This window comes from Anguilla anguilla, chromosome 15 (assembly GCF_013347855.1).
Source record: "Anguilla anguilla isolate fAngAng1 chromosome 15, fAngAng1.pri, whole genome shotgun sequence".
Taxonomy (NCBI): Eukaryota; Metazoa; Chordata; class Actinopteri; order Anguilliformes; family Anguillidae; genus Anguilla; species Anguilla anguilla.
Window position 1 is genome coordinate 11,119,592 of NC_049215.1, and position 20,233 is coordinate 11,139,824.

The window sequence follows — 20,233 nt, forward strand, 5'->3', positions numbered from 1 at the left end:
TAATGTTTTTCATTAAGAAACGAGCAGATGGCTGTGTTTTAGCGTGGAGGCCTACACTATTTTGCTACATGCAATGCACGACGTGCCGCGCGTATGCGTGCTGGCGGTGTCAGAAAAGAGCAAGAGCTCCACCTCCTGGCCTCGTGGTAGTAGCGCAGGGGTGACCGTCTCTCTCTCATTCCAGCATTCAGGCCGGTCTGTGGTTGTGATTTTCATCTCTCCCTCTTTCTTCAGAATATCATTGTTGCTATGCAAGTTATGTCTGAAGTATGTTTTATCCATGTTTTATTTACCGTAGTGGAGTTCAGTGATCTGGAGGAAAAAAGGTTGTTGTCAAGGATACACATATGCTTTCAGTCGGCTGGTGTGAGCAGTCAGTTGTCTGTATAGTTGTGGTTTCCTGTGAAAATGGAAACTGCCGTCTCATCAGATGTTTCGTTACAAAAACTTCAGTAGCGCTGGAATCTCAGAAGACTGCCGTGCCACTTTTGATGCTGTTACCATGGCCGGGTGTTCAGCAGGGGCAGCACCAATCAGAGTGCTCTTTTCCCTGTGGGGGCGGGGTTAGAACCCTGTTTGGGGTGATGTGCTTATGGTGTGTCTTGTGATTCACAGGTCACCCAAACACAGAGTGCAGCGCTGATTAAAGTCCCATCACTCCCAGGACAGGATAGAGTCCTAAACGCTGTGAGTAATCTCTCTCCAATCTCCCTCACTTCCTCTCCCTCTCTCTCACTCACTTTTCACTCTCTTTCTCTTTCCTCTCTCCCTCACTTATTCACTCTCTCTGCCTTACTTCCTCTCCCCCTCTCTCTTTCACTCTCTCTCTCTCTCCTCTCTCCCTCACTTCCTCTCCCTCTCTCTCTTTCACTCTCTCCCTCACTTCCTCTCCCTCACTCTCTCCTCTCTCCCTCATTTCCTCTCCCTCACTCTCTCCTCTCCCTCTCTCTCTTTCACTCTCTCCCTCACTTCCTCTCCCTCTCTCTCACTCACTTATTCACTCTCTCTCTCCCTCACTTCCTCTATCTCTTTTACTCACTTCCTCTCTCTCATTCACTCACTTATTCACTATCTCCCTCACTTTCTCTCTCTCTCACTTATTCACTCTCTCTTGCGCTCATTCACTAATCTCATTTACTTTCCACTCTTTTGCACTCTTTCACTCTCTTACTATCACTCCATCCCTCATTCATCTCACACCCGGTCGCCTGTTTTCTGTCGCTTTCCCACTCTCACCCACCCTTTCACCGACTCTGTCTCTCCCACTCGCCTGAAACCCCGCTCTTGCTCTCTTTCGTAGTCAATCTCTCCCCAGCACACTCTTGTGCGGCTTGTAGCTCAATCTCACTTGAAGTCTCCTGTGGGAATAATGTGTTTAAATTGTGGAACAGGCCGTGTGTGGGACAGGCGCAAATCTTTACTGAGGGGGAGAGGAGCCTGGTGTGGGACAGGCCGTGTGTGGGACAGGCGCAAATCTTTACTGAGGGGGAGAGGAGCCTGGTGTGGGACAGGCCCAAATCTTTACTGAGGGGGAGAGGAGCCTGGTGTGGGACAGGCTGTGTGTGGGACAGGCGCAAATCTTTACTGAGGGGGAGAGGAGCCTGGTGTGGGACAGGCTGTGTGTGGGACAGGCGCAAATCTTTACTGAGGGGGAGAGGAGCCTGGTGTGGGACAGGCTGTGTGTGGGACAGGCGCAAATCTTTACTGAGGGGGAGAGGAGCCTGGTGTGGGACAGGCCCAAATCTTTACTGAGGGGGAGAGGAGCCTGGTGTGGGACCGGCTGTGTGTGGGACAAGCCCAGGGGGAAGGGGGGGGGGGGGGGTGTGGGGCTGGGTGGGCTGGGTGTGCTTGGCGGAGGGGGAGCAGGTTCCGATTCACTCTGAGAAAGTGCGGGCGGGTGAAGTGGGCTCTCCTGTGACCAGCGCGTTATCTCCGCCGTGCGGACTCTAGCGGAGTGTGTTTAGCGCCTCTCAGAGAGCTGCTGATATGTGTCCGGCACCATCTTCACTTTCAAGGTCTTCCGTGGAATTTAAAAGTACAAAGGAGGGCCCTGCGGAAAGCATTTTCATAAGCCTTTTTGCTGAGATATTCAGCGCACACATTTGCAGTTATCTGGGTTGTTTGGAAGTGCATTTAAAGTAAGAAACCTACCTCTGGATTCAGGTTTTCAGTGTATTTTAAAAAAACGCTGCGATAAAAATATTTCAAACTTGCTGGTTAATAATGTCCCGGGCAACCCCGCAGACCTTGAATCATTGTGTAAAGCTCCTTAGGAAATTATGTTATTGCTACGGAATATCTCTGGACACACAAAGATGTGGTGCATTTGAGGTAAAACTGCACATCCAGTGTGCTCCACAGGGGGGCACTGTGTTCATTTGATAGAATGAGATTCTGCGCTTTTTTTAGTTTACTTCTGTGTTTTTTTTGTTTGGTGTTGTTTCTATATTTTAGAAAGTGTTTTGTTTGTTTATGCTGAGTTCACAGCGTATGTTTTATGACATTCTTGGATCAGAGAACTATTCTGGCTTACCGTTTTGAACAGAGGGCTTGTGAAAAAAGCTTGCACTGGCTTCTGGCTCTGAAACTGCACATTCGCGATTGCGTGTGCTTGATAAGTCAACGGGATACGAATTAAAGCAGGTTTCATTTTTTTATTAGGTAGTTAATATCTTCGTTACCACCATTTATTTCAAATAGATTCCTTTCAAAACAAGTGGAACTGTTTTTTGTGGCCCTAAAAATAAATGCTTTTATTTTTTAACAAGTGTTTAAAATTCCTTTTTTAACAAGTGTTTAAAATTTCTTCAAAAGCATACGAAAATTGCAGTATCCTCCGTGGTCCTGGAACAAAAATAGGATTTATTTATATTTTATAACGAAAGGAGTTTTTAACCGGTCCGGTTCAGCCGCTGTTGCAGGGTTATGGGAAGGACAGCATGTGTCCAACGTCTGTCCTTCGCCTCCGGACAGATGGAATTTAAAGATGGACATGCGTGGGAGTAAATCCAGAGTCCCCACAGCCATAGGCTTAAATTTATCTGTTGTGCCCCCCCCCCCCCCCCCCACCGATATAATAAATGGAGAGACGAGGAGCAAAGAGCCCCCCCCCCCGCTGTTCTGGCAGGGTGGACTCAGTTCAGTTTCATTTTATTTGTGTCCTGCTTCTTACAGAAATACTGTTTACAGGAAAACAGGATTTAGGGAAGCTTCAGTGAGACCAGGCCTGCATTTTCAAAAACCCACAAAACGAGTTGGAAAACTACTGAACTCCTCCAAGATTTCCTCTCGGTCTTCAAAAGGCTGTTCGGCCAGGCGGCACCTGAGTTCTTCTGTGAAACGTCCACTGAATCATACGATGTGTGATATTTGGTGAAATTACCAGTGAATCATATGGTGTGTGATATTTGGTGAAATATCTTCCTGACACATCCAAGATTAAGGTATGGAATTGTCTGAGTGCGTCAGGCCTGAGTGTAGTACTGGTCTGAGTGCGTCAGGCCTGAGTGTAGTACTGGTCTGAGTGCGTCAGGCCTGAGTGTAGTACTGGTCTGAGTGCATCAGGCCTGAGTGTAGTACTGGTCTGAGTGCGTCAGGCCTGAGTGTAGTACTAGTCTGAGTGCATTAGGCCTGAGTGTAGTACTGGTCTGAGTGTAGTACTGGTCTGAGTGCATTAGGCCTGAGTGTAGTACTGGTCTGAGTGTAGTACTGGTCTGAGTGCATTAGGCCTGAGTGTAGTACTGGTCAGAGTGTAGTACTGGTCTGAGTGCATTAGGCCTGAGTGTAGTACTGGTCTGAGTGTAGTACTGGTCTGAGTGCGTCAGGCCTGAGTGTAGTACTGGTCTGAGTGCATTAGGCCTGAGTGTAGTACTGGTCTGAGTGCATTAGGCCTGAGTGTAGTACTGGTCTGAGTGCGTCAGGCCTGAGTGTAGTACTGGTCTGAGTGCATTAGGCCTGAGTGTAGTACTGGTCTGAGTGCATTAGGCCTGAGTGTAGTACTGGTCTGAGTGCATCAGGCCTGAGTGTAGTACTGGTCTGAGTGCGTCAGGCCTGAGTGTAGTACTGGTCTGAGTGCATTAGGCCTGAGTGTAGTACTGGTCTGAGTGCGTCAGGCCTGAGTGTAGTACTGGTCTGAGTGCATCAGGCCTGAGTGTAGTACTGGTCTGAGTGTAGTACTGGTCTGAGTGCATTAGGCCTGAGTGTAGTACTGGTCTGAGTGTAGTACTGGTCTGAGTGCATTAGGCCTGAGTGTAGTACTGGTCTGAGTGCATCAGGCCTGAGTGTAGTACTGGTCTGAGTGCGTCAGGCCTGAGTGTAGTACTGGTCTGAGTGCATTAGGCCTGAGTGTAGTACTGGTCTGAGTGTAGTACTGGTCTGAGTGCATCAGGCCTGAGTGTAGTACTGGTCTGAGTGCGTCAGGCCTGAGTGTAGTACTGGTCTGAGTGCATCAGGCCTGAGTGTAGTACTGGTCTGAGTGCGTCAGGCCTGAGTGTAGTACTGGTCTGAGTGCGTCAGGCCTGAGTGTAGTACTGGTCTGAGTGCATCAGGCCTGAGTGTAGTACTGGTCTGAGTGCGTCAGGCCTGAGTGTAGTACTGATCTGAGTGCATCAGGCCTGAGTGTAGTACTGGTCTGAGTGCATTAGGCCTGAGTGTAGCACTGGTCAGAGTGCATCAGGCCTGAGTGTAGTACTGGTCAGAGTGCATTAGGCCTGAGTGTAGTACTGGTCAGAGGGTGCTACTAACAGATGCTTTGGCCTGATGAAGTACTTTTATTCTCCACCAGGGGGTGGCAGAGGTCCATTTCCTCTGTTGTGTTGCGCACAAATGTCATTTATATTTGTAGCTTCATGTTGACGTATCCTTGGTGGACCTTTGTTTCCATGCCAACGGATTGGCAGTGTGCTCTGAGTCTTAAGAGACCGGTGGTGGATTATTTGTGTTGAGACGAAAGTGTATTTGAGTTGAGCTTCTGCATCAGGGCGGTCTCGAGAGGGAGCCTGAACCAAAGGCTCACTGACACTCTCACACCAGCACAGTGACACTCTCACAGCGGCTCACAGACAGTCTCACCACGGCTCACAGACACTCTCACCACGGCTCACTGACACTCTCACACCAGCACAGTGACACTCTAACACAGCGGCTCACTGACACTCTCACACCAGCACAGTGACACTCTCACAGCGGCTCACAGACACTCTCACCACGGCTCACTGACACTCTCACAGCGGCTCACTGACACTCTCACACCGCGGCTCACTGACACTCTCAGTGGCTCACTGACAGTTCTTCACTTCCTGTTAACAGGGACCAAACAAACCTCTGTGGAGTGACGAACGTGAAATCAGCTGTATCATGTGTTCTTCTTCCTCAGAACGACCACAGTGTCTCTGTCTCCACCCCTAACCCCCAACCCCACCCCTCGGGTCCTCCGTCTCCACCGCTAATCTCCACCCCCCACTCCTCGGGTGGGGCCTTGCTGCGGGCCCTTCTCAGAGCTCCATCCCTGTTTGTACCCCCCCAGAGAGGGGGCTCTGTGGAGCCGAGTCCTGGTCACAGCTGAACGCTGCATTAGACACGATCAGCCGCTCATTACCCGTGCGCACATTTCACTAATTACCCCGTCGCCCGCGACCGCGCGACCAGGCCTCTCAAACGCGCCCTTATTAAACCGGTCTGAGAGGGGCCGTCGCCCGACGCGCTCGGGTCAGCTGACAGGAAGCCCTGGGGAGTCGAGGCCGCGACCGAGGAGCGGTCCCAGTCAGGGCTCGGAAATACGTGGGCGACAGTCGTCCGTTTAACTGCCTGCAGGGTAACTGCAGCTGTGCAGAACTCTCGTCTTATTTCCGTCTGAATTTGTTTACATGGCAAAGTTTTGCCCCTTTATTTAACATGCTGGTAAGAGCCTTAATGTTGCATACAGGGGAATATTTTCTCTCTGTTGACAACTTCAAATCTTTTTTACCATTTGCCATTTACGTCTACTTAGCAAAGCAAGGCTTACCACCGGGCTTGTGACTGAAAATGTACATACGGTGATTCAGACCCTGAAACCACAGGAGTTGTTCTTGTGTGCTCTTGTTAAGTCCGACAGGAAGTGACATTTCAAATGGACACCTTTCAAAGCCAGTAGAAGTACAATTGGGCTTAAATTGGTCCTCACTTTGTGCTGTTAGTTTGACAGGAGAGAGGATTTTGCAGTTTTTCAGTGGCTGTGCTCTTCTGCTCAGACCAGGCTAACTTCCTCAGACTCAGGAAGGGGATTTGTCTGTGTGGCGTCGAGCTGCAGCGTGGCCCCGCCCCTGTGTGGCCCCGCCCCCACTGCTGCATAACTCCAGCTCAGTCGGGGGGCTTTACTCAGGGTCTCTACAGGGACAGCAGCGCTACCACTGAGGTACAGAGGAGTCTGGGTAGAGAGCAAGTACCCCACTGCAGGCAATTACACTCACTCACGCGCACACACTGTCTCACACACACTCATTCACTCACTCACTCACTCACACACATATACACATACACACTCTCACTCACTCACACACCCTCACACACACACTCACACTCAATTACTCTCTCACATACACACACTCACTCACTCACACACACACACATATACATATACACTCACACACCCTCACACACACACTCACACTCAATTACTCTCTCACATACACACACTCACTCACTCACACACACGCACACACACTCTCTCTCTCTCTCACACACACACACTCACACTCAGTTACTCTCTCTCTCACATACACACACTCACTCACACACACACACGCACACACACTCTCTCTCTCTCTCACACACACACCCACATATGCACACACACACACACACACACACAGGTGCACTCTCTCTCTCTCACACACACACACACACACACACACACACACACACAGGTAGTGACACACTGAGACAGGAGAGGCAGTGTGTTGGGTTGGGCAGCTTGCGCGCTACACGCTGCACACACACCCTGTACCCCACTGAGGAGCCCTAATGTGATTTCATTGGCTTACGCACGTCAGGGGCAGTTCAATGGACTGGAGCTGATGTCATTTCCAAATTTCACTGCCACTGGGAAGAGGGGGGGGGGGGGGGGCAAGAACAGATCTGTCAGCATTTTTACAGCATGGCTTTCATCCCCCTTCTCTCTCTCCCTCCTCCCTCTGTTCCCCCTCTCTCTCTCTCTCTCTCCCTCCTCCCTCTGTTCCCTCTCTCTCTCTCTCTCTCTCCCTCCTCCCTCTGTTCCCCTTCTCTCTCTCTCTCTCTCCCTCCTCCCTCTGTTCCCCCCCTCTCTCTCTCTCTCTCTCCCTCCTCCCTCTGTTCCCCCTCCGTCTGCTTGCAGAGCTTTGCTGCGCGTAGCTGAGAGGGGAGGGGGGCGGGTTCGCTACGCGCTCCGTAGGCGTAGCCGAGAGGGGGCGGGGGGCGGGTTTGCGATGCGGAGACGCGCCGCGGCGCTAATTCGCCGTGCCGCCGGTGCGTTTTGGGGGGGGGGGGGGGGGTAATTAATCGCGGGATTAGAGCCGCTCGGGGCGGGAGCACCGGGCCGAATCGCCGCCTGACCCGCCCGGACCCGAGCTGCTGACACAGCGAAACGGCCCGTCACCCTCCCGGGAGGGGCGGGGGGTCTCTCCCAGTCCACTTCCTGTGCCAGGGTCCCGAACCGGGGTCACTGCGTCACTGCCGCGGGTTGGCGGGGGGGGGGGGGGGGGGGGGTCCACGGCAGTTAAACCACTCAGCTCATGTCACATGACCACGGCAAAGGCCGCCTGTGCAGGGCGCCAGACGCCAGCACTGTCCTGAAGCGCAGGAACATACCCCCCCTTACCCCCTTACCCCTTTACCCCTTTCTGAAGGTCTGGAGAGAGAGGGAGATGAGAGACAGAGAGAGAGAGAGACCCACACATAGGGAGAGAGAGACACGGGGGGAGGAAGGGAGAGCGAGAAAGGGAGTGAGAGAAGTAGAGACAGCGAGAGAGAGAGAAAGAGAGAGAGAAGTAGAGACACAGAGAGAGAGAAGTAGAGACACAGAGAGAGAGAGAGAGAAGTAGAGAGACAGAGAGAGAAAGAGAGAGAAGTAGAGACAGAGAGAGAAAGAGAGAGAAGTAGAGACACCGAGAGAGAGAGAGAGAAGTAGAGAGACAGAGAGAGAGAGAGAAGTAGAGACAGAGAGAGAGAGAGAGAAGTAGAGAGACAGAGAGAGAGAGAGAAGTAGAGACAGAGAGAGAAAGAGAGAGAAGTAGAGACACCGAGAGAGAGAGAGAGAAGTAGAGAGACAGAGAGAGAGAGAGAAGTAGAGAGACAGAGAGAGAGAGAGAAGTAGAGAGACAGAGAGAGAGGGGGAGAGGGAGAGAGCTGCTAATCGGGGGTTGCTCGCCCGCCCTCACTCAGTAGCAGGTGCTTTCGAGGAGCAGACAGGCCAGCCGGGAGGGAGCAGCGAGCGCAGAGCTGCAGAGCTGTAGAGCTGTAGAGCTGTAGATCGCAGAGCACAGAGCTCAGAGCACAGATCGCTGAGGGCTGAGGGCTGAGGGCTGAGGGCTGAGAGCTGAGAGCTGAGAGCTGAGAGCAGAGAGCAGAGAGCATGGCTCTGTTTGTGGACGTGTCCCAGAGCGCCGGGGCCTACTTCTGCCTCATCCGCCGCCGCTTCAAGAGGAGGCGCAAAAAACGCTCCGAGCGCAAAGGTACCCCTCTGACCGAGCGGCCTACTGACCCAGCGGCCTGCGTGCGTGCGTGCGTGCGGTGTGTGTGTGCGTGTGTGTGCGCAGTGGACATATTCATATTTTAGATATTGTACACTGATGCTTTAATTCTGTGTATTCATACAGATTTGGATTAGATTGTTTTTATTCTGTTTTAGTTTTAGACCAGTGCTTACTTTGTCTTAAGTTTATATGAGGACTGTGCAAGATTCATTGGACGGTGTGCGGGATTCAGTGCGGAGGGTGTGTGGGATTCATTGGATGGTGTGCGGGATTCAGTGCGGAGGGTGTTCGAGATTCGGTTGGGAGGGTGTTCGGGATTCGGTTGGGAGGGTGTGCGGGATTCGGTTGGGAGGGTGTGCGGGATTCGGTTGGGAGGGTGTGCGGGACTGAGGGGGCTCTAACGGGGACTGTAGAGTCAGCACCGGAGAGTCCGTGCCGGGAGAGCAGGAGTCAGTGCGACAGCACGCTACGCACACCGGCAGCCCGAACACTCCACACCCCCACAAATCCAGCTGCTGTGGGGTGCCCCGAACCCCCACACCCTCCCCCGAGGTCCTCCCTCTCCCCGGCCGCTGGGTCACGCCGCAGAAAGTGGCGCAGTCTAAAAGTACCGCGCGGGGTGAGGAACGGAAAGTTCCAGAAATGAAACGGGCACCCTGGCAATTTCAGCTCTTTCCACGGCCGTTGTAAACGCCGGGCTCTGCGTGATCTCTTTTATCTCTTTATGGAAAAACTTTATGGAAAAATTTCCTAACAGGGTCTCGATGCTTCCGAGTTACAAAGATCTTTGTTGCTTAGAATTTTGAGGCGTATAAAGGTGTCATTATGTATTTGTGTGTGTACTTGTATGTGTGAGTGTGTGTGTGTGAGAATGTGTGTGTATATGTGTGTGTGAGTGTGTGTGTTGATGCATACACACACACGGATGAGTGTGTTGAGGATTATGCAGAAAAGAGTAGTGTGAGCGTTTGACTACAGCAGTTTAGAGTCCTCTGTTACCGGCGTTGTGTTTTAAGTCTTAACATGTAGAGGGCGTCGATGGCCCGGGGTCATTTCTTCTTCTTCACATTAGGACTAATTGAATGAAGACGGAATGCGTTTTCCTCTTTAAACGGGTCACTGAAACATGAACAGCTGCTGTTCCCGTTCACTCCGTGCCCTTTAAAGGAACACGGCCAGCCCCAAACACCTTGACCAGCCTCGGGACGATATATATGTGACATTTTAGTAATTGTGGTGCTGTTCTGTCTCTTTGTTGAGCTCCGTACTGAGTTCAAAATTCGTCTTTGGAAACATAATGTTTGAGGAATCTGAATTGTAAATACAGCGGTAAAAACTGCATAATATTTTATATTGAAAACTGCATATTTTCCAGTCCAAAATAAAACTTTATGAACATTCAATTTGATGGATTTTGTATAAAGCTGGATTTTCCCTTGATTTGTTTTTATTAGAAAAGTTATTTCCCCGTCGACTAAAAGTTGGCGACATAAGAAAGTGCGATCAGCAGCGTCAGAAGTAGCACCACGTTACAAATGCGCGCGACGAGAAAAGGACAAGATTAATGGACGGTAAACGCGAGAGGTTTCTAGCGCTGTTCATAAAAAAAAGTATTAAGAGAGAGAATGTTTGAGCTCAGCCATGGATTCGGGAAAATCTTATCTTTGCTTCAAGTTTTGAACGAAGTACTTGGAACGATGCCCTCCCCATTGTTGAAGAAAATGTATACACAAGTGTGACTGACGCTGGGAGTGTGTTTAGACTGGCCTCCCTTTGTTCCCATTATATAGTCTCAGGTCTGGCTGAGTGCTGTACGGTATTAGGAGGCGGAGCTGAGGAAGTTGTAATTATCGGGGGCGCTCTCGGTGCTGGCATTAGCGGCGTCTCGGTGGCGCATTCTGACACGTTCTTTCACTTTGATACGGGAACCGGCCCCTTTCATCACAACAAATCCACAAAACGCGGCCGTCGCACACGACAAAGCTCGGGCGCATAATTCCACACCGCAATTTAAGACGAATTTGTCAAAACATTTAGAGTCGGTGCGTCTCTTGTTACTTGCCAAGCGGCGGTTTCTCAAATCTCCTGCTGATAAACCCGTCGTCGCGTGCTGTAATGCACATCCTCTTAAAACGCGATTAATCCCCGGAGTGATGTGTTTTTGTCAGCGCTCACGAGACGTTTTGCAGCTTGCTGCGTGGATGTTTGAGACTCGAGTCTATTTTAGTTCTTGTCAGTTGTTTCTGCATGTCGTTAGCTAACTTTGCGAGCAGTGAAACGTCACGGAAGTTTGCTTTCTGTGGGGTTCTCGCACGTGCGAATGCTTCAGGCTGTATTTATAAAGAAACTCTTCCTTTCTTTGCGTTGTGTTACTCCTTGCACCAGTGAAATGTGTCACATTGTATTGCTGTACATTTGGGGTCCCTGCGCCGGCCAGTGATCTGCCAGAGTGCGAATATCTTCAGTTTGTCAGACATATCTAATAACATGCTTATTGCCTTTTTACATCACCAAGTTCATGACCAAACATTCAATAACAAAATATGGAATATTTAAAATATGGAATATTTTTCTGGAAAGATATTCCATATTCTATATTTATATGTGAGATTCATATTATATTCTATATTTTGTACTATATTTTATATGTAGGTTGTTTTTGTATCACACTTTATATTTGTTACATTTTACTTCACCGTAGAAAAAAAATCATGTTCACATTCTAATACTATGTAGATTTAAAATATGTAGCAAATGGAGTAGAATGTTCGAGTGCTTTACAGGTAAAGCACATGGATGTGGAGTGCGTGAGACAGGTGTGTGCTGTAAGTAGGATTTTATTTCTGTTTATGCCCTCATTTCCCTTTGAGGGGGTGGGGGTGCAGGTGCTGTTCCACGCCAGGTGCTCCGGGAGACGGCAGGTATATTAACTTTCAAATTAACTCTGCGACACGTGTAGACGGGGAGCCGCGCGCGTTCCTATCGCCGCCGCCGCTGATAGGAGTTTCAATTCGCGGAGGTTTCGGAGCGGAAAGCATAATCCCTCTTATTGGGCTTCCCACTCGGAGAGTTTAATCTCCGCGCAGCGCCGACAGCAGCGGCAGCGGCATCTCTATGCAGGCTGCGCCCCTCAGCCCCCGCTGTATTTATGAGGCTAAGTGCCAGCCTTTCAAACGACCAGTTCACCAAATGTCAAACAGGGAAAACGGCCTGTTTCTCCTTACCCAGTGAGCATTCCCAGATTGAGGCTTTCTAGACGAAACAGAGCGCTAAAATTGGCCTTTCTGACCTTTAAAAAATCCGCAGGTGATGGACGACGTGTGGGCGGAGACTGTTGAGCTGTCAGTTTGTCCGTTGCTGGAGTGCTTCGGGGCTCGATAGGTTTTCTTATTCCTCTTTCTCTTTAAGCGCGAACTGAAGACTTCAACGTTTTACTGTGCCAACCGTGGAATTTCAATTAATTAAGTGATGGAAACGAAGAGTCGCGCGTCTTGTTTAATTCCATCTTTTCGCGCTAATGCCCGCTTACGTTTTAATGGGAAATTAAAAGCAAATTCAATCATTTCTGTGTGATATGTGTATGTATAAACGCGGCGTAGCCTATCCGTCATTTAGTGCGCAGTTGTACCAGTGTGATATGTGTATGTATAAACGCAGCGTATCCGTCATTTAGTGCGCAGTTGTACCAGTGTGATATGTGTATGTATAAACGCAGCGTATCCGTCATTTAGTGCGCAGTTGTACCAGTGTGATATGTGTATGTATAAACGCAGCGTATCCGTCATTTAGTGCGCAGTTGTACCAGTGTGATATGTGTATGTATAAACGCAGCGTATCCGTCATTTAGTGCGCAGTTGTACCAGTGTGATATGTGTTTGTGTAAACGCAGTGTATGTGTAATTCGTCAAAAGTGAAGCTATCTAAAGTTGCGCCTGTATTTTACCCAGAAGGATTCAAACAGTTTGATTTGCCTTTGCAATAAAAAAGACGTTCTTTAATGCGGTTGCTTGCTCGTTATTTTAAAGGAAGCTGACTACTGGTTCAGGCACCGTTTAGGCACCAGAGTGTTTCAAAAGAATCGTTTTAGCACTGTTATCGTTTAGATTTTTGACTTTACCCGTGCTAAAACGATACTACTGAAACAGTCAGAAAAGTCATGAAACAATGTTATGTTGGGTTTGCATGCGAAATGATAGAGAATGCTTTTCAGAAATACGAGTTTCCCATAAAGATTATACAGCTGTAAAAGCAATAGCTTACATTTTTTGTCAGTTATTAGTTAGCAAACAAGCTTACTTTCACTCAAAACGAGGATGCCGACCACTGAATTTTTAAAAACATGTTCTGTTGGCATCACATGCCCGGCATGTGTATCCGAATATCTTCCAATCGGCTACTTTGCTCAGTTGTTAATTGCAGATGTAGCTCATTGTCCAATGGGGAGAATTATTGATTGTGGTACTGAAGTATTTGTGATGTAATCGGCAGGTAGAAAAAAAAAAGGAAAAAGCAAAATTTCAGAAGGTTAATTCTGTCTGTTGAAATGGGGTCAGAAGGTACAGAAGTTAATGTTCTTAAGGGCTGAGAGTCTGTGGTCAGTGTGGTTATTTCTGTAGGGAACCCTGAAAGTGCCAAACTCTCGGTGCTGTACAGGTATGGAGCATGTCTGGGTCTGTACGCTCGTCACAGAAAATAGGCTGAGACACACACATGCACAGTCTGTCCAAATGAATTAGCGGGAGCACTTCATCGTGGCCCTACGCATGTAACAAAGCGTGCTGTTGATTTTAATCTTTCATTGTGCGCCTCAGAAGGGTCCTGGTTGTGTTCGCTTCTGAAAAGATGGAAAGTCAGATCTGTACAGGTTGGTGAATCTGTGCAGGGTGCCGTAGGGTGGTGATGGGGGAGGGGAGGGGGGTGGACGTGTGCTATAAAAGCACATTGTTAAATGTAGCATTTCAGTCTGTCATGTCACTGGTGGCTAAGAAGTTAGCAGTGAAACTCCAGATGTTGTTCTGTGAATTAGCATCAGCATTAGCTTCAGCTAACGGTAACTCAGAGTGAGCAGCCAGCTGAGGAACATCACCTGGGATAAACCACCACTGAGTGTGTTATCCTGCGAGAAGCGCACACACACACACACACACACACGCGTGTATATACATAATTTCACATGCACACACACACACACACATTTTCCCCTCCTTAATGAAGACAGGTGCTAAGTTGTTGTCTGTGGTGAGGCATTAGCCTGCGGCTCCCGGTGTCAGTGTTCTCTGCGCTGTGTGAAACGCGTATCCCGCCTGATCGCATCCAGGACCTTCCCGCTCTCCTCCGTCCTCAGGCGGCTGCAGTCATTCGCTCGTCTGTCACGGAGAGCCACGCTCCCGCTCTTCGTCAGCGACAGCCGCTCCGCCGTTTCCCTCCTCCTCCTCCGCCCGGCCCGAAGCCCGCTAATGAATGAAGAGCGACGGCACGCTCCAGTCTGAGCGGCGCGTTATTAGACCCCGTTAATATTCGGGGTGCCGCGGCCCCCGCCAGACGCCGAAGCGCAGCGCAGCGGGACCCCGCGCAGACGTGTCGGCGAGCGCAGATCTCACCGGGTCTCTGAGGCTGCAGCGCGTCACGCCAAAGCGTTTTCCAATATCCGCGCTCCGCCGCCCCGCGGGCGTGATCACACTCCGGATAGGCCAATGAGTCCTAACCGAGACGCCCCCCCCCCCCCCCTCCGCTCCGAAGGAACGGCTCTGCGCGCGGCCGTTACACCCCTTTACCCCCCTCTACAAGTGTCAGTCACCCCCCTCTACAAGTGTCAGTCACCCCCCTCTACGAGTGTCAGTCACCCCCCTTTACAAGTGTCAGTCACCCCCCTGTACGAGTGTCAGTCACCCCCCCTCTACGAGTGTCAGTCACCCCCCTTTACCAGCGTCAGTCACCCCCCTTTATGGGCGTCAGTCACCCCCCTTTACGAGCGTCAGTCACCCCCCTTTACGAGCGTCAGTCACCCCCCTTTACGAGCGTCAGTCACCCCCCCTTTACGAGCATCAGTCACCCCCCTTTACGAGCGTCAGTCACCCCCCTTTACGAGCGTCAGTCACCCCCCTTTACGGGCATCCGTCACCCCCCTTTACGGGCGTCAGTCACCCCCCTTTACAAGCGTCAGTCACCCCCCTTTACAAGCGTCAGTCAGCCCCCCTTTACGGGCGTCAGTCAGCCCCCCTTTACGAGCGTCAGTCACCCCCCTTTACAAGTGTCAGTCACCCCCCTTTACGAGCGTCAGTCACCCCCCTTTACGAGCGTCAGTCACCCCCCTTTACAAGCGTCAGTCACCCCCCTTTACGAGCGTCAGTCACCCCCCTTTACAAGCGCCAGTCACCCCCCTTTACAAGCGTCAGTCACCCCCCTTTACAAGCATCAGTCACCCCCCTTTACGAGCGTCAGTCACCCCCCTTTACAAGCGTCAGTCACCCCCCTTTACGAGCGTCAGTCACCCCCCTCTACGAGCGTCAGTCACCCCCCTTTACGAGCGTCAGTCACCCCCCTTTACAAGCGCCAGTCACCCCCCTTTACGGGCGTCAGTCACCCCCCTTTACGAGTGTCAGTCACCCCCCTTTACGAGTGTCAGTCACCCCCCTTTACAAGCATCAGTCACCCCCCTTTGCGAGCGTCAGTCACCCCCCCTTTACCAGCGTCAGTCACCCCCCTTTACCAGCGTCAGTCACCCCCCTTTACAAGCGTCAGTCAGCCCCCCTTTACAGGCGCCAGTCACCCCCCTTTACAAGCGTCAGTCACCCCCCTTTACAAGCGTCAGTCACCCCCCTTTACGAGCGTCAGTCACCCCCCTTTACGAGCGTCAGTCACCCCCCTTTACGAGCATCAGTCACCCCCCCTTTACGAGCGTCAGTCACCCCCCTTTACGAGCATCAGTCACCCCCCTTTACGAGTGTCAGTCACCCCCCTTTACGAGTGTCAGTCACCCCCCTTTACGAGCATCAGTCACCCCCCCTTTACGAGTGTCAGTCACCCCCCTTTACAAGCGTCAGTCACCCCCCTTTACAAGCGTCAGTCACCCCCCTTTACAAGCGTCAGTCACCCCCCTCTACGAGTGTCAGTCACCCCCCTTTACGAGCGTCAGTCACCCCCCTTTACAAGCGTCAGTCACCCCCCTTTACAGGCGTCCGGAGTGTTTCCAGACCCGTGCCGTTTTTTGCCGAAAAACAAGCGAGCTGGCGTACAGTTAGTGCGCCATTTCTGTGGCCCGGACTTAGTTTGAGGAAGACGGACTTCATCACTAGCAGTTGGCGGAGCGGAGGGAGCTGAGCCGAGAGAGGGGAGGTTAGGAGAGGGTGAGGTGAGGGAGCGTGTGAGATTAGGGGGGGGGAGGGAAAGTAAAGATGAGCTCAGCAGAGCTCGGCGCGTGTCCGTCTCGCCCTGCGCCCAGACCGCCTGCAGCTCCGCTGATGATCGCGGTCGCTGGCGGGGAGCCTCCACGTCCCTCTCCCCCCCCCCCCCCCCGCTCCTGGGCCCCTTATCTCCCGCGAATCTTTGAGCCGCCGCTCCCTTCCCCCCGCCGCCCCGCCATCTCCTGCCCGCAGCTGTCCGCCAACGTTACCTGCAGGTCCTGTAACCCCGGAGCCCCCCCACCCCCCCCCCCGAATACAGGAGCTTCTGGGCCAGTCTGACCCCCCCCACCCCAGAATACAGGAGCTCCTGGCCCATCTTGATGCCCCCCTCCCAGAATACCAGACCTCCTGGGCCATCCTGACCCCCCCTCCCAGAATACCAGAGCTCCTGGTCCATCCTGACCCCCCCCTCCCTGAATACAGGAGCTCCTGGTCCATCCTGACCCCCCCCCTCCCTGAATACAGGAGCTCCTGTCCCATCCTGACCCCCCCTCCCAGAATACCAGAGCTCCTGGCCCATCCTGACCCCCCCTCCCTGAATGCAGGAGCTCCTGGCCCATCCTGACCCCCCCTCCCTGAATGCAGGAGCTCCTGGCCTGGCCTTGAATGCGGAATGCAGAGATAGTCATCTGCTGTGAGGAGCGGGGGCGACCAAGCACGGAGAATGGAGGGGGAGGTGGGGGGATAGGTGGGGTTTGGGGAGAGGAAGGCGAGGGGGGGGCTCGGTCCCAAGGCCAGTGCTTTCCTCTGCCTGCCCGGTCGGCACGGAAACGTACGAGAGGACTGCGCTGCACCTGTTCTCCCACCCCCCACCCCCCCACCACCCACCACCCAAAAAAAAAAATCTGTTTATGTCATCACTGGATTCCTTCCTGATTTTGCTTGGCTAGATTCTGTTTAGTATCGTGGTTCTGAGGCGCCGGATTGACAGAGTGAATACATTTTGACGGATGAAGTCGCTCATCCCTTTGCGATTGTTCTCTCTTTCCTCTGCGTAGCCTGTATCTTTGGAGAGCCACCCGCTACTCCTTGGTATTTAGCGAGCAGTTATGTATGAGTCTGTGATAATGAGGCGCGTTTAGCGTGCTTCTCTAGTCCCCGAGGGGAACAGCCAAAATTCTCCACACCGATGAGCTCTGCTGTTTTGGAGAGGGGGTAATGTTAGGGGAGGGGGTAATGTTTGGGGGATGATTTTGGAGAGGGGGTAATGTTAGGAGAGGGGGTAATGTCTGGGGGATGATCTTCTGAAGGGTCCCTGGTGTGCTCCCTCTGGCAGCCGGGTCTGCTTAGGCTCCAGGGGCCTGAGCTTTAGGCTGTCCTACCCCCTGCGAGTCGAGATGCCTTTGGCCTGAGAGGTGTGTATGTTACTATAACTGTCTGAGTACCCTGAAAAGTGGCATACGAATAAAATGTATTGTTGTTTTCAAAAAATGATTATATTATGAGGCGAGGTTCGTGTTAGTATGACTTGTTTTGCGATTGTGATGACTTGTAACCACGGTGTACTTGAATCACGTGGCCGTGGTATAAATGGTAAATGGACTGCATTTATATAGTGCATTTATATTATCCAAAGCGCTTTACAATTGATGCCTCTCATTCGCCAGAGCAGTTAGGGGTTAGGGGTTAGGTGTCTTGCTCAAGGACACTTCGACACGCCCAGGGCGGGGTTTGAACCGGCAACCCTCCGACTGCCAGACAATCGGTCTTACCTCCTGAGCTATGTCGCCCCGTGTACCCGTTGGGGATGCTGCACAGTGCCCACTCTTCAGCAGTACCCTGCGTAAGATGGGCGACTCTCACTCATGGGGCCTATCTATACACCAGGCCTTCCCTGTGTTTACTCGCTGGCCGTGCCGTGCTGAATTAATAATGGATTTGAAATCATGCCGTGATACACTGAGTCTCAAAGTGCCAATCGGACGCATCATGCAGTAAAAATGGTCTTGGTTTATGATTTTGGTGCCTAGACCTTGGGGATCAGGAGATACTTCAGCAATGCTGCAAGGCATGGTAGCAGTGTAGTATAATGGGTATGGAACTGGTCTTGTACCCTAAAGGTCATAGGTTCGATTCCCGAGTAGGACACTGTCGTTGTACCCTTGTGCAAGGTACTTAACCTGCATTGCTTCAGTATATATCCAGCTGTATAAATTGATGCTGTGTAAGTGCTATGTTAAAGTTGAGTAAGTGGATAAGAGCGTCTGCTAACTGCCTGTAATGTAATGTAAAGCTCTGTGTAACGTAGTCAGTAGTAACTCTGTAAGTGTTAGTAAGTATTGGTGTCCGTTCTACTGCTGGTACAGTTTAGTTTGGCTTAAAGCTGGTCGCCCTGGAAACCTCCTGACCTGCATGGACGGCACCCTTCATCGCAAGTTCGCTGAGAAACTGGGTCATTGATTGCTTGAGCACTCCGGAATATTAACCACGAGATAATTATTATTAACCAAATTGTCACACTTCTCCCATTGCCGCGGCTATCAGCGAAATGGCCCTGCGATTTTAATAGCCTTGAAATGGCGTCTGCGTCTCAAAACAAATGAATTAGTCTAATGAAACGAAACAGCCGATTATCAAAGTCAAAGTAATTGCGGTTCACATTCCAAAAACTTTGGTGATGGCGGTGAGAATCGGGCTGAATTGTGTGATCTGAACAGGCTGATGATTTATTGCGTTGGGCTACTGCTCTTGCACGGTACATTTTTATCCGTATGTGTGAGAAATTGCTCACCAGCAAGCTTGCACAAACTCCTTTTACTACAACGGACAGGGATGTGACGCGTGCCAGCGGAACTTGCTTGTTGCCAAAGTAACCAAAGTAGCTGAGCTGCAGTGGGGTAACAGTGTTAGAAAGCGTGTAGCTGAGGGTAACAGTGTTAGAAAGCGTGTAGCTGAGCTGCAGTGGGGTAACAGTGTTAGAAAGCGTGTAGCTGAGCTGCAGTGGGGTAACAGTGTTAGAAAGCGTGTAGCTGAGGGTAACAGTGTTAGAAAGCGTGTAGCTGAGCTGCAGTGGGGTAACAGTGTTAGAAAGCGTGTAGCTGAGCTGCAGTGGGGTAACAGTGTTAGAAAGCGTGTAGCTGAGCTGCAGTGGGGTAACAGTGTTAGAAAGCGTGTAGCTGAGCTGCAGTGGGGTAACAGTGTTAGAAAGCGTGTAGCTGAGCTGCAGTGGGGTAACAGTGTTAGAAAGCGTGTAGCTGAGCTGCAGTGGGGTAACAGTGTTAGAAAGCGTGTAGCTGAGCTGCAGTGGGGTAACAGTGTTAGAAAGCGTGTAGCTGAGCTGCAGTGGGGTAACAGTGTTAGAAAGCGTGTAGCTGAGCTGCAGTGGGGTAACAGTGTTAGAAAGCGTGTAGCTGAGGGTAACAGTGTTAGAAAGCGTGTAGCTGAGCTGCAGTGGGGTAACAGTGTTAGAAAGCGTGTAGCTGAGGGTAACAGTGTTAGAAAGCGTGTAGCTGAGCTGCCGCAGGGTAAGGCCGTTAGGAAGCCTGATTAAATATCAGAATCAGAATCGTATTTTATTGCCAAGTACGTTTACACATACGAGGAATTTGTTTTGGTCAACACACCGAGGCAGCCATCTGCGGCGCCAGTATGGCGGACGCGCGGCCCGGGGCGCACGTGCGGCGGTACGGCCCGCTGCCCGACACGCTGTCCCGTCACGGCTGGGTCGCTCTCGGGCGATTTGTCAGGAGCGGTTAGCGTCAGCGCGGGCGGGGCCGGGGCTGCCACGCTCGGGCCAGAGAGCGCTAACTGGATTTGATCCGGCTGGGCCTCTGCCCGGAGCGCGCATCCCTGGGGGGGGGGGGGGCACGGGGGGGGGAGAGGGGCCGCCCAGAGGGCGTCGCGGAAGAGCGAACACACACCCCCAGGCCCTGTTCACCTGGCCCCCCTCAGCGGGGGCATGGGTGTGCTCTCCCTTACCCGCGGCCTCTTTCCAAACATCGCTTTCGTTTTCTGGCCAGAAAATGGCAGCGTCACAGAACGTATTTAAAAGTGTTGAAAGTCACATTGCTGCCCTGTTTTCATTTCATTCCCAGAATTGAGGCTGTTGGAAAAACAGTGTTGGAGGGTGAAAAATAAAGTCTGTAATAATGTAATAGTGTCTGTAAAGTTAGCACAGGGAGT

The 20,233-nt window shown here is 51.4% G+C and overlaps 1 protein-coding gene across 6 annotated transcripts in view; it reads left to right on the top strand.

The window, feature by feature from the left end:
- Positions 1–20,233, top strand: part of LOC118214233 (double-stranded RNA-specific editase 1-like) — a 141,660-nt gene that overhangs the window by 76,099 nt on the left and 45,328 nt on the right. For 3 of the 6 annotated variants that reach the window (XM_035394012.1, XM_035394010.1, XM_035394011.1), the window contains exon 2: positions 616–687. Coding sequence is in view for 3 of the 6 variants with exons in the window: in XM_035394009.1 (XP_035249900.1) it covers positions 8,588–8,687 (100 nt within the window). In the remaining 3 variants the exon portion in view is untranslated. Of the gene's footprint in view, positions 1–615; positions 688–8,537; positions 8,688–20,233 lie in introns of those variants that run through there. The other 3 variants (XM_035394008.1, XM_035394007.1, XM_035394009.1) reach the window with 2 other exon arrangements.